Below are 14,978 nucleotides of genomic sequence, written 5' to 3'. Positions count from 1 at the left end.
TCTGCCCCATCCTCTTTCTCTACCCCACTTTCCTGCTGTCTGCCCCATCCTCTCTTTCTCTACCCCCACTTTCCTGCTGTCTGCCCCATCCTCTCTTTCTCTACCCCCACTTTCCTGCTGTCTGCCCCATCCTTTCTTTCTCTACCCCCACTTTCCCGTTGTCTGCCCCATCCTCTCTTTCTCTCTACCCCCACTTTCCCGTTGTCTGCCCCATCCTCTCTTTCTCTACCCCCACTTTCCCGTTGTCTGCCCAATCCTCTCTCTCTCTACCCCCACTTTCCCGCTGGCTGCCTCATCCTCTCTTTCTCTCTACCCCCACTTTCCCGCTGGCTGCCTCATCCTCTCTTTCTCTCTACCCCCACTTACCCGCTGTCTGCCCCATCCTCTTTCTCTCTACCCCCACTTACCCGCTGTCTGCCCCATCCTCTCTTTCTCTTTACCCCCCACTTTCCTGCTGTCTGCCCCATCCTCTTTCTCTCTACACCCACTTTCCTGCTGTCTGCCCCATCATCTCTTTCTCTTTACCCCCCACTTTCCTGCTGTCTGCCCCATCCTCTCTTTCGCTCTACCCCCACTTTCCCGCTGTCTGCACATCCTCTCTTTCTCTCTACCCCCACTTTCCCGTTGTCTGCCCCATCCTCTTTCTCTTTACCCCCCACTTTCCCGCTGTCTGCGCCATCCTTTCTTTCTCTTTACCCCCCACTTTCCTGCTGTCTGCCCCATCCTCTTTCTCTTTACCCCCCACTTTCCCGCTGTCTGCCCCATCCTCTTTCTCTCTACCCCACTTACCCGCTGTCTGCCCCATCCTCTCTTTCTCTTTACCCCCCACTTTCCTGCTGTCTGCCCCATCCTCTCTTTCTCTCTACCCCCACTTTCCCGTTGTCTGCCCCATCCTCTCTTTCTCTCTACCCCCCACTTTCCTGCTGTCTGCGCCATCCTTTCTTTCTCTTTACCCCCCACTTTCCCGCTGTCTGCCCCATCCTCTCTTTCTCTTTACCCCCCACTTTCCTGCTGTCTGCCCCATCCTCTTTCTCTCTACCCCCACTTTCCTGCTGGCTGCCTCTTCCTCTCTTTCTCTCTACCCCCACTTTCCCGCTGTCTGCCCCATCCTCTTTCTCTCTACCCCCACTTACCCGCTGTCTGCCCCATCCTTTCTTTCTCTTTACCCCCCACTTTCCTGCTGTCTGCCCCATCCTCTTTCTCTCTACACCCACTTTCCTGCTGTCTGCCCCATCCTCTCTTTCTCTTTACCCCCCACTTTCCTGCTGTCTGCCCCATCCTCTCTTTCGCTCTACCCCCACTTTCCCGCTGTCTGCACAACCTCTCTTTCTCTCTACCCCCACTTTCCCGTTGTCTGCCCCATCCTCTTTCTCTTTTCCCCCCACTTTCCCGCTGTCTGCGCCATCCTTTCTTTCTCTTTACCCCCCACTTTCCCGCTGTCTGCCCCATCCTCTCTTTCTCTTTACCCCCCACTTTCCTGCTGTCTGCCCCATCTTCTTTCTCTCTACCCCCACTTTCCCGCTGTCTGCGCCATCCTTTCTTTCTCTTTACCCCCCACTTTCCTGCTGTCTGCCCCATCTTCTTTCTCTCTACCCCCACTTTCCCGCTGTCTGCCCCATCCTCTCTTTCTTTTTACCCCCCACTTTCCCGCTGTCTGCCCCATCCTCTCTTTCTCTTTACCCCCAACTTTCCCGCTGTCTGCCTCATCCTCCCTTTCTCTCTACCCCCACTTTCTTGCTGTCTGCCCCATCCTCTCCTTCTCCCCTCTTTCATTCTGGCTCCGTTTTCTGTTTGTTTTGTCATTTTTTCCCTCATCCAAAGCTATAAATGGGAATAATAAAATCACAGTCCTGCTGAGAAGTAATCTAATTTTCCCTTCACTCGCCTTCGACTTCTCTCCTCCTCTTTCCCCTTTTTATTCACAATCTCGTGTTCTGCATCTCACTCCCCCCATTTTTCTCTCTTCCTACATTATTTCTTGATCAGTTTCAGGCGGCTCGGAGGGTCTTTGCCTCTAAATGATTGAAGCGAATGGAAAAACACATCACCAGGGAGCTGGACCTGTTTAATTTCTCACTAAGCCCTGAAACGGCAGAGTATAACCCAATTCCTGCAATGGAAAATCACAATCACATCACAAGTGTAGACATGCAATGTAGGCGCAGGGTTGAAACTGAAGGCAGGTTCATTCAATGAAATGGACCTCCCCTCACTCCCTCTACCTGCCAGTCCCAAAGCATCTCTCCTCCTTGGGGTGGTCAGATGTTCCCATACCCCTATGCCCTGTTCTGGGTTGTGTGGTGTGCAAACAGACAGATGGTCAAACAGACTGGTATGTTCTCACTGCAGGGCTTTGGATCTCAAACAATGGGCTTCAGTCTCAGCCCAGAGACTGGGAAACCAAACAAAGAAGGGAAAGGGAGAAGAAAACAACCCAAAGAGGACAACTTTTTTAAGTGCTGTTTTCAAAGGGCTGTGGCTGTGTATTGTTGGAGAGGGTTTGTTTGTGCAATCTCACGCTATAGCGCATGTGTCAAAGTCATTCCACGGAGGGCTAAGTGTCTGCGAGTTTTCGCTCCTCCCTTGTATTTGATTGTGATTTCAGTGACCAAAGTCACTGATTAGAGCAGAACTACCTCCCCTACTATACAGTGACTTTGGCAATAGGATGTTCACGTTCTCTTCAAGACTAACATGATTCTATTCATCTTTGTCCTCCCCGTCCTCCCTCTCTCAGGTACCACATGTCTGGTGGCCCTGCTGTCTGATAAAGAGTTGACGGTGGCGAATGTTGGCGACTCGCGCGGAGTCCTCTGTGACAAAGATGGCAATGCCATCGCCCTGTCACATGATCACAAGCCCTACCAGCTCAAAGAACGCAAGAGGATCAAGAAGGCTGGTGAGCAAAAGGATATGCCTTAATAACTGGTTTAGGATCAGTTCTCTCCACCACTAGCTCTAATCTTAAACATTTATACAGTTGAAGTTGGAAGTTTACATACACCTTTAGCCAAATACATTTAAACTCAGTTTCTCACAATTCCTGACATTTAGTCTTAGTAAAAATTCCCTGTCTTAGGTCAGGTAGGATCACCACTTTATTTTAAGAATGTGAAATGTCAGAATAGAAGAGAGAATGATTTGATTTATTTCAGCTTTTATTTCTTTCATCACATTCCCACTGGGTCAGAAGTTTACATACACTCAATTAGTATTTGGGAACATTGCATTTAAATTGTTTAACTTGGATCAAATGTTTCGGGTAGCCTTCCAAAAGCTTCCCACAATAAGTTGGGTGAATTTTGGCCCATTCCTCCTGACAGCTGGTGTAACTGAGTCAGGGTTGTGGGCCTCCTTGCTCGCACATGCTTTTTCAGTTCTGCCCACACATTTTCTATAGGATGGAGGTCAGGGCTTTGTGATGGGATGGAGGTCAGGGCTTTGTGATGGCCACTCTAATACCTTGACTTTGTCCTTAAGCCATTTTGCAACAACTTTGGAAGTATGCTTGGGGTAATTGTCCATTTGGAAGGCCCATTTGCGACCAAGGTTTAACTTTAACTGATGTCTTGAGATGTTGCTTCAATATATCCACATAATTGTCTTCCCTCATGATGCCATCTATTTTCTGAAGTGCACCAGTCCCTCCTGCAGCAAAGCACCCAACATGATGCTGCCACTCCCGTGCTTCACGGTTGAGATGGTGTTCTTCGGCTTGCAAGCATCCCCCTTTTTCCTCCAAACATAACGATGGTCATTAGGGCCAAACAGTTCTATTTTTGTTTCATCAGACCAGAGGACATTTCTCCAAAAAGGACGATCTTTGTCCCCATGTGCAGTTGTAAACCGCAGTTTGGCTTTTTTTATGGCGGTTTTGGAGCAGTGGCTTCTTTCCTTGCTGAGTGGCCTTTCAGGTTATAGAGATATAGGACTCATTTTACTGTGGATATAGATACTTTTGTGCCTGTTTCCTCCAGCATCTTCACAAGGTCCTTTGCTGATGTTCTGGGATTGATTTGCACTTTTCGCACCAAAGTACGTTCATCTCTAGGAGACAGAACGCATCTCCTTCCTAAGCGGTATGACAGCTGTGTGGTCCCATGGTGTTTATACTTGCGTACTATTGTTTGTACAGATGAACGTGGTACCTTCATCCTTCATTGCTCCCAAGGATGAATCAGACTTGTGGAGGTCTACCATTTTTTTTCTGAGGTCTTGGCTGATTTCTTTTGATTTTCCCGTGATGTCAAGCAAAGAGGCACTGAGACTGAAGGTAGGCCTTGAAATACATCCACAGGTACACCAACAATTGACTCAAATTATGTCAATTAGCCAATCAGAAGTTTCTAAAGCCATGACATCATTGTCTGGAATTTTCCAAGCTGTTTAAAGGCACAGTCAACTTAGTGTATGTAAACTTCTGACCCACTGAAATTGTGATACAGTGAATTATATGTGAAATAATCTGTCTGTAAACAATTGTTGGAAAAATTACTTGTCATGCACAAAGTAGGTGTCCTAACCGACTTACCAAAACTATAGTTTGTTAACAAGAAATTTGAGTGTTTGAAAAACGAGTTTTAACTGTAGAGGAAACTACACAACTATCCCTGGTTCAGCTGTTATAGTGTAGCTATACTGAGGGGTAAACCATGCCTCTGCCAAATGAAATTACAAATATATATATCAGGAGCAGTATCCATGACTACTCCCACCACCTTGATCTCCGATTATTATCTTAACGTTTCCTTGATGACATCATAGCTTTATATAGATCAGGGGGGCCAGTAAGTGAGGAATGGAATGCACTCCTCAAGAGAACCCCAAAAAACATCTACAGAGCCCATTAGCCTGTGATGTAATTATAATTTTATACTGTTTCATGTTCTCCTTCATGTGAAAGTGATTTTAATGGAATTGAGCCTTTAGTCAAATGAGTAACAAATCAAGGACACACTATTGTTATTTGTGGCTGTCCATAGCTCACCATCGCCATCTACAGGTTGGTAGTGGAGCTGCAAAAAGTAATGACCGCAAATGACACACAAACTGGGTAAGCTAGTTGGCTAGCAGTTTCCAGTAACTGACCTAAGTAACTATGTGTAAGTACGTGTAAAATCAGTGGTCATAAGTTCACACCAGCTTCCATGACTGTTTACAACATCTGCTCTGTCATTATTATTACTTGGGTCTCCCATGTGGTGCAGCGGTCTAAGTCACTGCATCTCAGTGCTACAGGCGTCATTGTAGACCCTGGTTCGATTCCAGGCTGTATCACAACCAGCCGTGATTGGGAGTCCCATAGGGCAGCGCACAATTGACCCAGCGTCATTGTAAATACGAATTTGTTCTTAACTGACTTGCCTAGTTAAATAAAGATCAAATAAAATATTATGACGGTTTTTATATAGCTATTATGATGCAGGGTTCAAGTTAAGGGTGTTTCCCTCCCGTTGAGTATGGCTTCCAAGTAAAGCCTTTCATCCAGTGTGTTACTCTTCATGGGTAATTCTCTAGTAACCTGGCTCGGGGCTCTGGCAGTGGGAGAGAATGCAAACATACAGGGCAGAGCAGACCTCTCCTGAATACTGTTTATTTTTCTGCTTTACCTTTGAACTTCAGTACTGTATGTGAACTGTGTCCGATATAAACCATTGTGTCAGTGAAAAGATGTGAAACCAAAGAAAATACATTTTGTGCGCTGATCCGTTTATTCCCCCCTTCACTTGAATGGCTTCATACTGTAGTTGATAAAGATTGGATGGATCTGCTCATGGTCTTAGGAACACAAAAAATGTGTTTTATCTCTTCATCTGCTGTAACTAAAAGCCATTGTTTTCTCCTCTCTGTCCTCCCTTTCTCTCCCCATCCTCCCCCCTCCAGGTGGCTTCATCAGTTTCAATGGTTCATGGCGTGTTCAGGGCGTCCTGGCAATGTCTCGTTCGCTGGGCGACTACCCTCTGAAGAACCTGAATGTTGTCATCCCCAACCCCGACATCATGACCTTTGACCTAGATAAGCTGCAGCCAGAGTTTATGATCCTGGCGTCGGACGGGCTGTGGGACGCGTTCAGCAACGAGGAGGCCGTACGCTTCATCAAAGAGCGCCTCGACGAACCCCACTTTGGCGCCAAGAGCATCGTCCTGCAGTCTTTCTACCGCGGGTGCCCGGACAACATAACCGTCATGGTGGTCAAGTTCAAAGGTGCCGGTGGCAAGGCCGCAGAGCAGTAGACCTACTGATACATCCAAAGGAGAGATCTATATTATATATGAATATATATGTATGTGTGTGCATAGGTTTAAAAGAAAAGAGAAAACAAGCCGGCAGTTTTTGGAGTGAGAACTGTTTGTATTGAAGATATTTACAGAAATGAGCCATTCGCCACCATGATGCAAACACTAAAATGTACACATACAAATTCACTCACACTCTCGAACAGTCACTTGTTTCGTTTTTTTCTTCAATCCACATAACGTATCATTAATGTTTTTTAGTTGTTTTCTAAGCAGTCATCCTCCAGGCCCTACACTGTGTTACTATTTTGCAGAAGAGGTACACCAAGATATCAACATCATTTGAAGTCGAGACCAAGTTGCAGTGATTTGTACATCTCTGAGAGAACCTTTATCAGCAGATGTCACCTGATTTGGTGCTTACATCAGAGCACCTGTAACTCAACACCTGTTTGGTTAGCCGGAGGGGCTAAATAGTTTCTGTTTAAAGACAGCTCAGACTAGACAAACGTAACTGTTCTCTTCTGTTTTGTCTGGCATGGCCTATTTGTTTGGGGGGGGGGGCAATCAAACAGACAGTGACTGATTTGATTAAGATGGCATTAGGAGATGCATGCTCTGCGGTCCTCAACAACGGACTGTTGCCTGCATGAGTGTATCATGTCAAATCACATTCAGTTTGATTCTTCACTGTCACCCCTTGATTTCTAACGTTGATCTGTCGTTCTAAACATTGGCCATCTTGTCTGTCGGCTCCATAGACATTTAAACCTGTCAGCTCCCTAGCGCCATGTTGATTTTTGACCTGCAGTTGAGTACCCCCAAATGACTGCACTGAGAATTGCAACTGTATTTTGAAGTTCTGTAGTTTATTGGTACTAAATATAATAGATATCGTTCCTCATTCATGCAGACTACTAATGATGTCATCTATGCCTGTCTGTCGACAACGATCTGTGGTCATCCGTCTGCCCAGAATACATTTCTTTAACTCTAATCCCATGTTAACCCTGATCTAGGAATCACTTTGACACTAGTTACACAAATGTTTGCACCATGCTGTTATTATTGTTATGCCAGTCTTTTTTCATTAATTATACAAATTACACTTTCACATGCGTGGTGGCATTCTACTGTTTGAATACCCGCCACGTCTTTATTCTGATCCTTGGCAGCCGATTGTCTTTCTGAAGTTGGGTTTAGTTCTATGGACTCATGCTCCCTCGACATCAGGGACCGTCACGGTCTGTCATATAGTACAGCTTACTTTAAGTTTATTTCTGTAAACTGACAGACTCAAAACGTAATATGAAGCCTTTGAATGGAATATTTACCTGTTGCCTTATTTTTTTTATATACATTTCCTCATGAATTTGTTGCCAAAACTAACTCCTTGGTTTGTAATGTTCGTTAAACATGCACATCGCATGTAGATATATCTCACGTGTAGAATACCATCACAGATGTCTCCGTGAGACAAGGAAGTGTGACATGAATGTACATACAGTGCCTTTGGAAAGTTTTCAGACTCCTTGACTTTTTCTACAAATTGTTACGGTACAGCTTTATTCTAAAATTGATTAAACAAATACAATTCCTCACACAATACCCCATAATGACAAAGCAAAAACAGAAATACCTTATTTACATAAGTATTAGGACCCTTTGCTATGAGACTCGAAATTGAGCTCGGGTGCATCCTGTTAACATTGATCATCCTTGATGTTTCAACAACTTGATTGGAGTCCTCCTGTGGTAAATTCAATTGATTGGACATGATTTGGAATGGCACACACCTGTCAATATAAGGTCACACAGTTGTCAGAGCAAAAAACATGCAATGAGGTCGAAGGAACTGTCCGTAGAGCTCCGAGACAGGATTGTGTCAAGGCACAGATCTGGAGAAGGGTACAAAAACATGTCTGCAGCATTGAAGGTCCCCAAGAACACAGTGGCTTTCATCATTCTTAAATGGAAGAAGTTTGGAACCACCAAGACTCTTCCTAGAACTGACGGCCAGGCCAAACTGTGCGATCGGGGGAGAAGGGCCTTGGTCAGGGAGGTTGACAAGAACCCTCAGGTCACTGACACTTAGGTGACAACCCTAAGAACACAGCCAAGACAATGCAGGAGTGGCTTCGGGACAAGTCTCTGAATGTCCTTGAGTGGCCCAGCCAGAGCCCGGACTTGAACCCGATTGAACATCTCTGGAGGGACCTGAAAATAGCTGTGCAGCAACACTCCCCATCCAACCTGACAGAGCTTGAGAGGATCTGTAGAGAAGAATGGGAGAAAATGTCCAAATACAGGTGTGCCAAGCTTGTAGCGTCATACCCAAGAAGACTCTGTAATCGCTGCCAAAGGTGTTTCGACAAAGTACTGAGTATAGGGTCTGAATACTTAAGTAAATGTGATATTTCAGTTTATTTTTTAATAAATTAGCACTTTTTAAAATGTATTTTTTATAAACTTTTTTTGCTTTGTCATTATGGGGTATTATGAGTATATTTGAGGGGGGGACAATGTAATTTTAGAATGAGTCTGTAACCTAAAAAAAAGTGGAACTAGTCAAGGGGTCTGAATACTTTTTGAAGGCACTGTACTGTTCCCATGTTATCCTCTTCCTCCACATCTGCAATGAAGAAAGCAATGCACCAACTCTTTGGTTTATTAACAAAAGAGGTATTTTACTAGATTAGTATGTTTGTGCTTTTTCAGTTCTGAAATAATGTACAGTGGAGAGAACAAATATTTGATACACTGCCGATTTTGCAGGTCCTACTTTTCCCTACTTACAAAGCATGTAGAGGTCTGTAATTTTTATCATAGGTAGACTTCAACTGTGAGAGACTGAATCTAAAACAAAACTCCAGAAAATCACATTGTATGATTTTTAAGTAATTAATTTGCATTTTATTGCATAGCATAAGTATTTGATACATCAGAAAAGCAGTACTTAATATTTGGTACAGAAACCTTTTGTTTGCAGTTACAGAGATCATGCGTTTCCTGTAGTTCTTGACCAGGTTTGCACACACTGCAGCAGAGATTTTGGCCCACTCCTCCATACAGACCTTCTCCAGATCCTTCAGGTTTCGGGGCTCTTTCAGCTCCCTCCAAAGATTTTCTATTGGGTTCAGGTCTGGAGACTGGCTAGGCCACTCCAGGACCTTGAGATGCTTCTTACGGAGCCACTCCTTAGTTGCCCTGGCTGTGTGTTTCGGGTCGTTGTCATGCTGGAAGACCCAGCCACGACCCATCTTCAATGCTCTTACTGAGGGAAGGAGGTTGTTGGCCAAGATCTCGCGATACATGGCCCCATCCATCCTCCCCTCAATACGGTGCAGTCGTCCTGTCCCCTTTGCAGAAAAGCATCCCCAAAGAATGATGTTTCAACCTCCATGCTTCACGGTTGGGATGGTGTTCTTGGGGTTGTACTCATCCTTCTTCCTCCAAACACGGCGAGTGGAGTTTAGACCAAAAAGCTCTATTTTTGTCTCATCAGACCACATGACCTTCTCCCATTCCTCCTCTGGATCATCCAGATGGTCATTGGCAAACTTCAGACGGGCCTGGACATGCGCTGGCTTGAGCAAGGGGACCTTGCGTGCGCTGCAGGAATTTAATCCATGACGGCGTAGTGTGTTACTAATGGTTTTCTTTGAGACTGTGGTCCCAGCTCTCTTCAGGTCATTGACCAGGTACTGCCGTGTAGTTCTGGGCTGATCCCTCACCTTCCTCATGATCATTGATGCCCCACGAGGTGAGATCTTGCATGGAGCCCCAGACCGAGGGTGATTGACCGTCATCTTGAACTTCTTCCATTTTCTAATAATTGCGCCAAGCTCCTTGCATATTGTCATGTAGCCCATCCCAGCCTTGTGCAGGTCTACAATTGTATCCCTGATGTCCTTACACAGCTCTCTGGTCTTGTCCATTGTGGAGAGGTTGGAGTCTGTTTGATTGTGTGTGGACAAGTGTCTTTTATACAGGTAACGAGTTCAAACGGGTGCAGTTAATACAGGTAATGAGTGGAGAACAGGAGGGCTTCTTAAAGAAAAACTAACAGGTCTGTGAGAGCCAGAATTCTTACTGGTTGGTAGGTGATCAAATACTTATGTCATGCAATAAAATGCAAATTAATTACTTAATCATACACTGATTTTCTGGATTTTGTTTTAGATTTCGTCTCTCACAGTTGAAGTGTACCTATGATAAAGAATTACAGACCTCTACATGCTTTGTAAGTAGGAAACACTGCCGATTTTGCAGGTTATCAAATACTTGTTCACCCCACTGTATGTTACCAAATGTTTATGTGGAGTTTGTATTTGTTTTTGTTGAATTTAAGAAACTGTAAAAAATATATATATATCTGTGTATTTTAAGATAAAATCAAACCGATAACAATAAAAGGATTAATGATCTTTCTTGGTCTTCATTCATGGGAGAGAAAAAATGATGTTGATAAATTATATTTGATTAGTTTGAGAGATCTGCAGATACGGTATATTTCAACGACCGTGCTGGTGAGTGGCCTAAAGAAGACTGATTGGTTTGTCAATAGCACTTGTTTTGTACAGTGTTTTTGTTCTGAATTTGTACAGTAAATGGGATACATGGTGTTAGATGTTGACTGGGTAAATCCAGGTAACACTTTACGTTAAGGTATACTTAAATTGATTTATAATAGTAAGTAAGTAGTTTATGAACTTAATTATTTTATTAATCTAATAAACTGTTAGAATACCTTGATTTGTTGTTTTGATCTAACAATTCACGTGCCCTGTTTTCAGCACTTCTATATTTTAAAAAAATATAAACGCAACAATTTCAAAGATTTTGCTGAGTTACAGTTCATGTAAGGAAATCGGTCAATTGAAATAAATAAATTAGGCCCTAATCTATGGATTTCATATGACTGGGCAGGGGAGCAGCCATGGATGGGCCTGGGAGGGCAACGGCCCACCCACGTGGGAGCAAGGCCCAGCCAACCAGAATGAGTTTTCCCAACAAAAGGGCTTTATTACAGACAGAAATATTATTCTGCAAACCACCCCCCACCCCCACTTTGACATCCTGCAGGTGAAAAAGCCAGATGTTGAGGTCCTGGGCTGGAGTGGTTCCATGTGATCTGCGGTTGTGAGGCCGTGCCAAATGATCTAAAACGATATTGGAGTTGGCTTATGGTAGGGAAATTAACTCATATCAAACATCTCCAATCTAAAATCAAATCTAGAGTCGGCTTTCTATTCCGCAACAAAGCCTCCTTCACTCACACCGCCAAACTTACCCTAGTAAAACTGACTATCCTACCAATCCTCGACTTCGGCGATGTCATCTACAAAATAGCTTTCAATACTCTACTCAGCAAACTGGATGCAGTTTATCACAGTGCCATCCGTTTTGTTACTAAAGCACCTTATACCACCCACCACTGCGACCTGTATGCTCTAGTCGGCTGGCCCTTGCTACATATTCGTCGCCAGACCCACTGGCTCCAGGTCATCTACAAGTCCATGATAGGTAAAGCTCCGCCTTATCTCAGTTCACTGGTCACGATGGCAACACTGATCATCCCTAAAGCCAACACCTCATTTGGCCGCCTTTCGTTCCAGTTCTCTGCTGCCTGTGACTGGAACGAATTGCAAAAATCGCTGAAGTTGGAGACTTTTATCTCCCTCACCAACTTCAAACATCTGCTATCTGAGCAGCTAACCGATCGCTGCAGCTGTACATAGTCTATCGGTAAATAGCCCACCCAATTTACCTACCTCATCCCCATACTGTTTATATTTATTTACTTTTCTGCTCTTTTGCACACCAGTATCTCTACCTGTACATGACCATCTGATCATTTATCACTCCAGTGTTAATCTGCAAAATTGTAATTATTCGCCTACCTCCTCATGCACAATGTATATAGACTTCTTTTTTTTTTCTGCTGTGTTATTGACTTGTTAATTGTTTACTCCATGTGTAACTCTGTGTTGTCTGTTCACACTGCTATGCTTTATCTTGGCCAGGTCGCAGTTGTAAATGAGAACTTGTTCTCAACTAGCCTACCTGGTTAAATAAAGGTGAAATAAAAAAAAATATACACATTTTTAATTATCTGGCAACAGCTCTGGTGGACATTCCTGCAGTCAGCATGCCAATTGCAAACTCCTTTAACTTGAGACATCTGTGGCATTGCGTTGTGTGACAACTGCACATTTTAGAGTGTCCTTTAATTGTTTAAAATGACACTGTTTAATCAGCTTCTTGATATGACATGCCTATCAGGTGGATGAATTATCTTGACAAAGCTTAAAATCCTCACCAACAGGTATGTAAACAAATTTGTGCGCAAAATTTGAGGGAAATAAGCTTATGGAAAATTTTGGTGATCTTTTATTTCGGCTCATGAAACATGGGACCAGCACTTTACACATTGTGTTTATATTTTTGTTCAGTGTAGATAAATGGGTGTAGCCTAAACCGAAAATATATATGATTTATTATTCCCAAACCAGAAGCCGTGGATGGCAGCATTCCCGCGAAACTGAAAGCGCGAACCACTGCTTTTAACCAGGGCAAGGTGACCGGAAACATGACCGAATACAAACAGTGTAGCTATTCCCTACGCAAGGCAATCAAACAAGCTAAGCCGTCAGTATAGAGACAAAGTAGAGTCGCAATTCAACGGCTCAGACACAAGAGGTATGTGGCAGGGTCTACAGTCAATCACGGATTACAAAAAAAAAAACAGCCCCGTCGCGGACCAGGATGTCTTGCTCCCAGACAGATTAAACAACTTCTTTGCTCGCTTTGAGGACAATCCAGTGCCACTGACACGGCCTGCTACCAAAACCTGCGGGCTCTCCTTCACTGCAGCCGCTGTGAGTAAAACATTTAAACGTGTTAACCCTCTCAAGGCTGCAGGCCCAGACGGCATCCCCAGCCACGTCCTCAGAGCATGCGCAGACCAGCTGGCTGGTGTGTTTACGGACATATTCAATCACTCCTTATCCCAGTCTGCTGTTCCCACATGCTTCAAGAGGGCCACCATTGATCCTGTTCCCAAGAAAGCTAAGGTAACTGAGCTAAACAACTACTGCCCTGTAGCACTCACTTCCGACATCATGAAGTGCTTTGAGAGACTAGTCAAGGACCATATCACCTCCACCCTACCTGACACCCTAGACCCACTCCAATTTGCTTACCGCCCCAATAGGTCCACAGACGACGCAATTGCAACCACACTGCACACTGCCCTAACCCATCTGGACAAGAGGAATACCTATGTGAGAATGCTGTTCATCGACTACAGCTCACAATTTAACACCATAGTACACTCCAAACTCGTCATCAAGCTTGAGACCCTGGATCTCGACCCCGCCCTGGGTACTGGGCTTCCTGTCGGGCCGCCCCCAGGTGGTGAGGGTAGGTAACAACATCTCCACTCCGCTGATCCTCAACACTGGGGCCCCAAAAGGATGCGTTCTGAGCCCTCTCCTGTACTTCCTGTTCACCCACGACTGCGTGGCCATGCACGCCTCCAACTCAATCATCAAATTTGCGGACGACACTACAGCGGTAGGCTTGATTACCAACAACAAAGAAACGGCTAACAGGGAGGAGGTGAGGGCCCTCGGAGTGTGGTGTCAGGAAAATACCCTCACACTCAACATCAACAAAACAAAGGAGATGATCGTGGACTTCAGGAAACAGCAGAGGGAGCACCCCCCTATCCACATCGACGGGACAGTAGTGGAGAGGGTAGAAAGTTTTAAGTTCCTCGGCGTACACATCACAGATAAACTGAATTGGTCCACCCACACAGACAGCGTGGTGAAGAAGGCGCAGCAGCACCTCTTCAAGCTCAGGAGGCTGAAGAAATTTGGCTTGTCACCAAAAGCACTCACAAACCTCTACAGATGCACAATCGAGAGCATCCTGTCGGGCTGTATCACCGCCTGGTACGGCAGCTGCTCCGCCCACAACCGTAAGGCTCTCCAGAGGATAGTGAGGTCTGCACAACGCATTACCGGGGGCAAACTACCTGCCCTCCAGGACACCTACACCACCCGATGTCACAGGAAGGCCATAAAGATCATCAAGGACAACAACCACCCGAGCCACTGCCTGTTCACCCCGCTATCATCCAGAAGGTGAGGTCAGTACAGGTGCAGTACAGTCAAAGCAGGGACCAAGAGACTGATAAACAGCTTCTATCTCAAGGCCATCAGACTGTTAAACAGCCACCACTAACATTGAGTGGCTGCTGCCATACATGTAAAAAATGTATCACTAGCCACTTTAAACAATGCCACTTAATATAATGTTTACATACCCTACATTACTCATCTCATATGTATCTACTGTACTCGATACCATCTACTGCATCTTGCCAATGCCGTTCTGTACCATTACTCATTCATATATCTTTATGTACATATTCTTCATCCCTTTACACCTTTACACTTGTGTGTATAAGATAGCTGTTGTGAAATTGTTAGGTTAGATTACTCTTTGGTTATTACTGCATTGTCGGAACTAGAAGCACAAGCATTTCGCTACACTCGTATTAACATCTGCTAACCATGTGTATGTGACAAATAAAATTAGATTTGTAAATGGGTGTAGCCTAAGCCTAAAATATATATGATTTATTATATGATTTATACTGGTGATACTAATAATGACGTTTATGTTTGAACAATAGACCGGCCTATCTATATGGGGGACTATGAAAGTTAT

The 14,978-nt window shown here is 44.5% G+C and overlaps 1 protein-coding gene across 1 annotated transcript in view; it reads left to right on the top strand.

The window, feature by feature from the left end:
• LOC110507635 (protein phosphatase 1L) overlaps positions 1-6,477 on the top strand; it is a 40,633-nt gene extending 34,156 nt beyond the window's left edge. Inside the window, exons 3-4 of the mRNA XM_021587749.2 lie at positions 2,738-2,899; positions 5,884-6,477. Coding sequence (XP_021443424.1) covers positions 2,738-2,899; positions 5,884-6,233 — 512 coding nt within the window. The 3' untranslated portion in view covers positions 6,234-6,477. The remainder of the gene's footprint in view (positions 1-2,737; positions 2,900-5,883) is intronic.
• The last annotated feature ends 8,501 nt before the right edge of the window (positions 6,478-14,978 follow it).

This window comes from Oncorhynchus mykiss, chromosome 27, assembly GCF_013265735.2.
Source record: "Oncorhynchus mykiss isolate Arlee chromosome 27, USDA_OmykA_1.1, whole genome shotgun sequence".
NCBI classification, from domain to species: Eukaryota; Metazoa; Chordata; class Actinopteri; order Salmoniformes; family Salmonidae; genus Oncorhynchus; species Oncorhynchus mykiss.
Note: the sequence above shows the minus strand (reverse complement) of the source record. Positions and strands in the feature narration are given on the sequence as shown.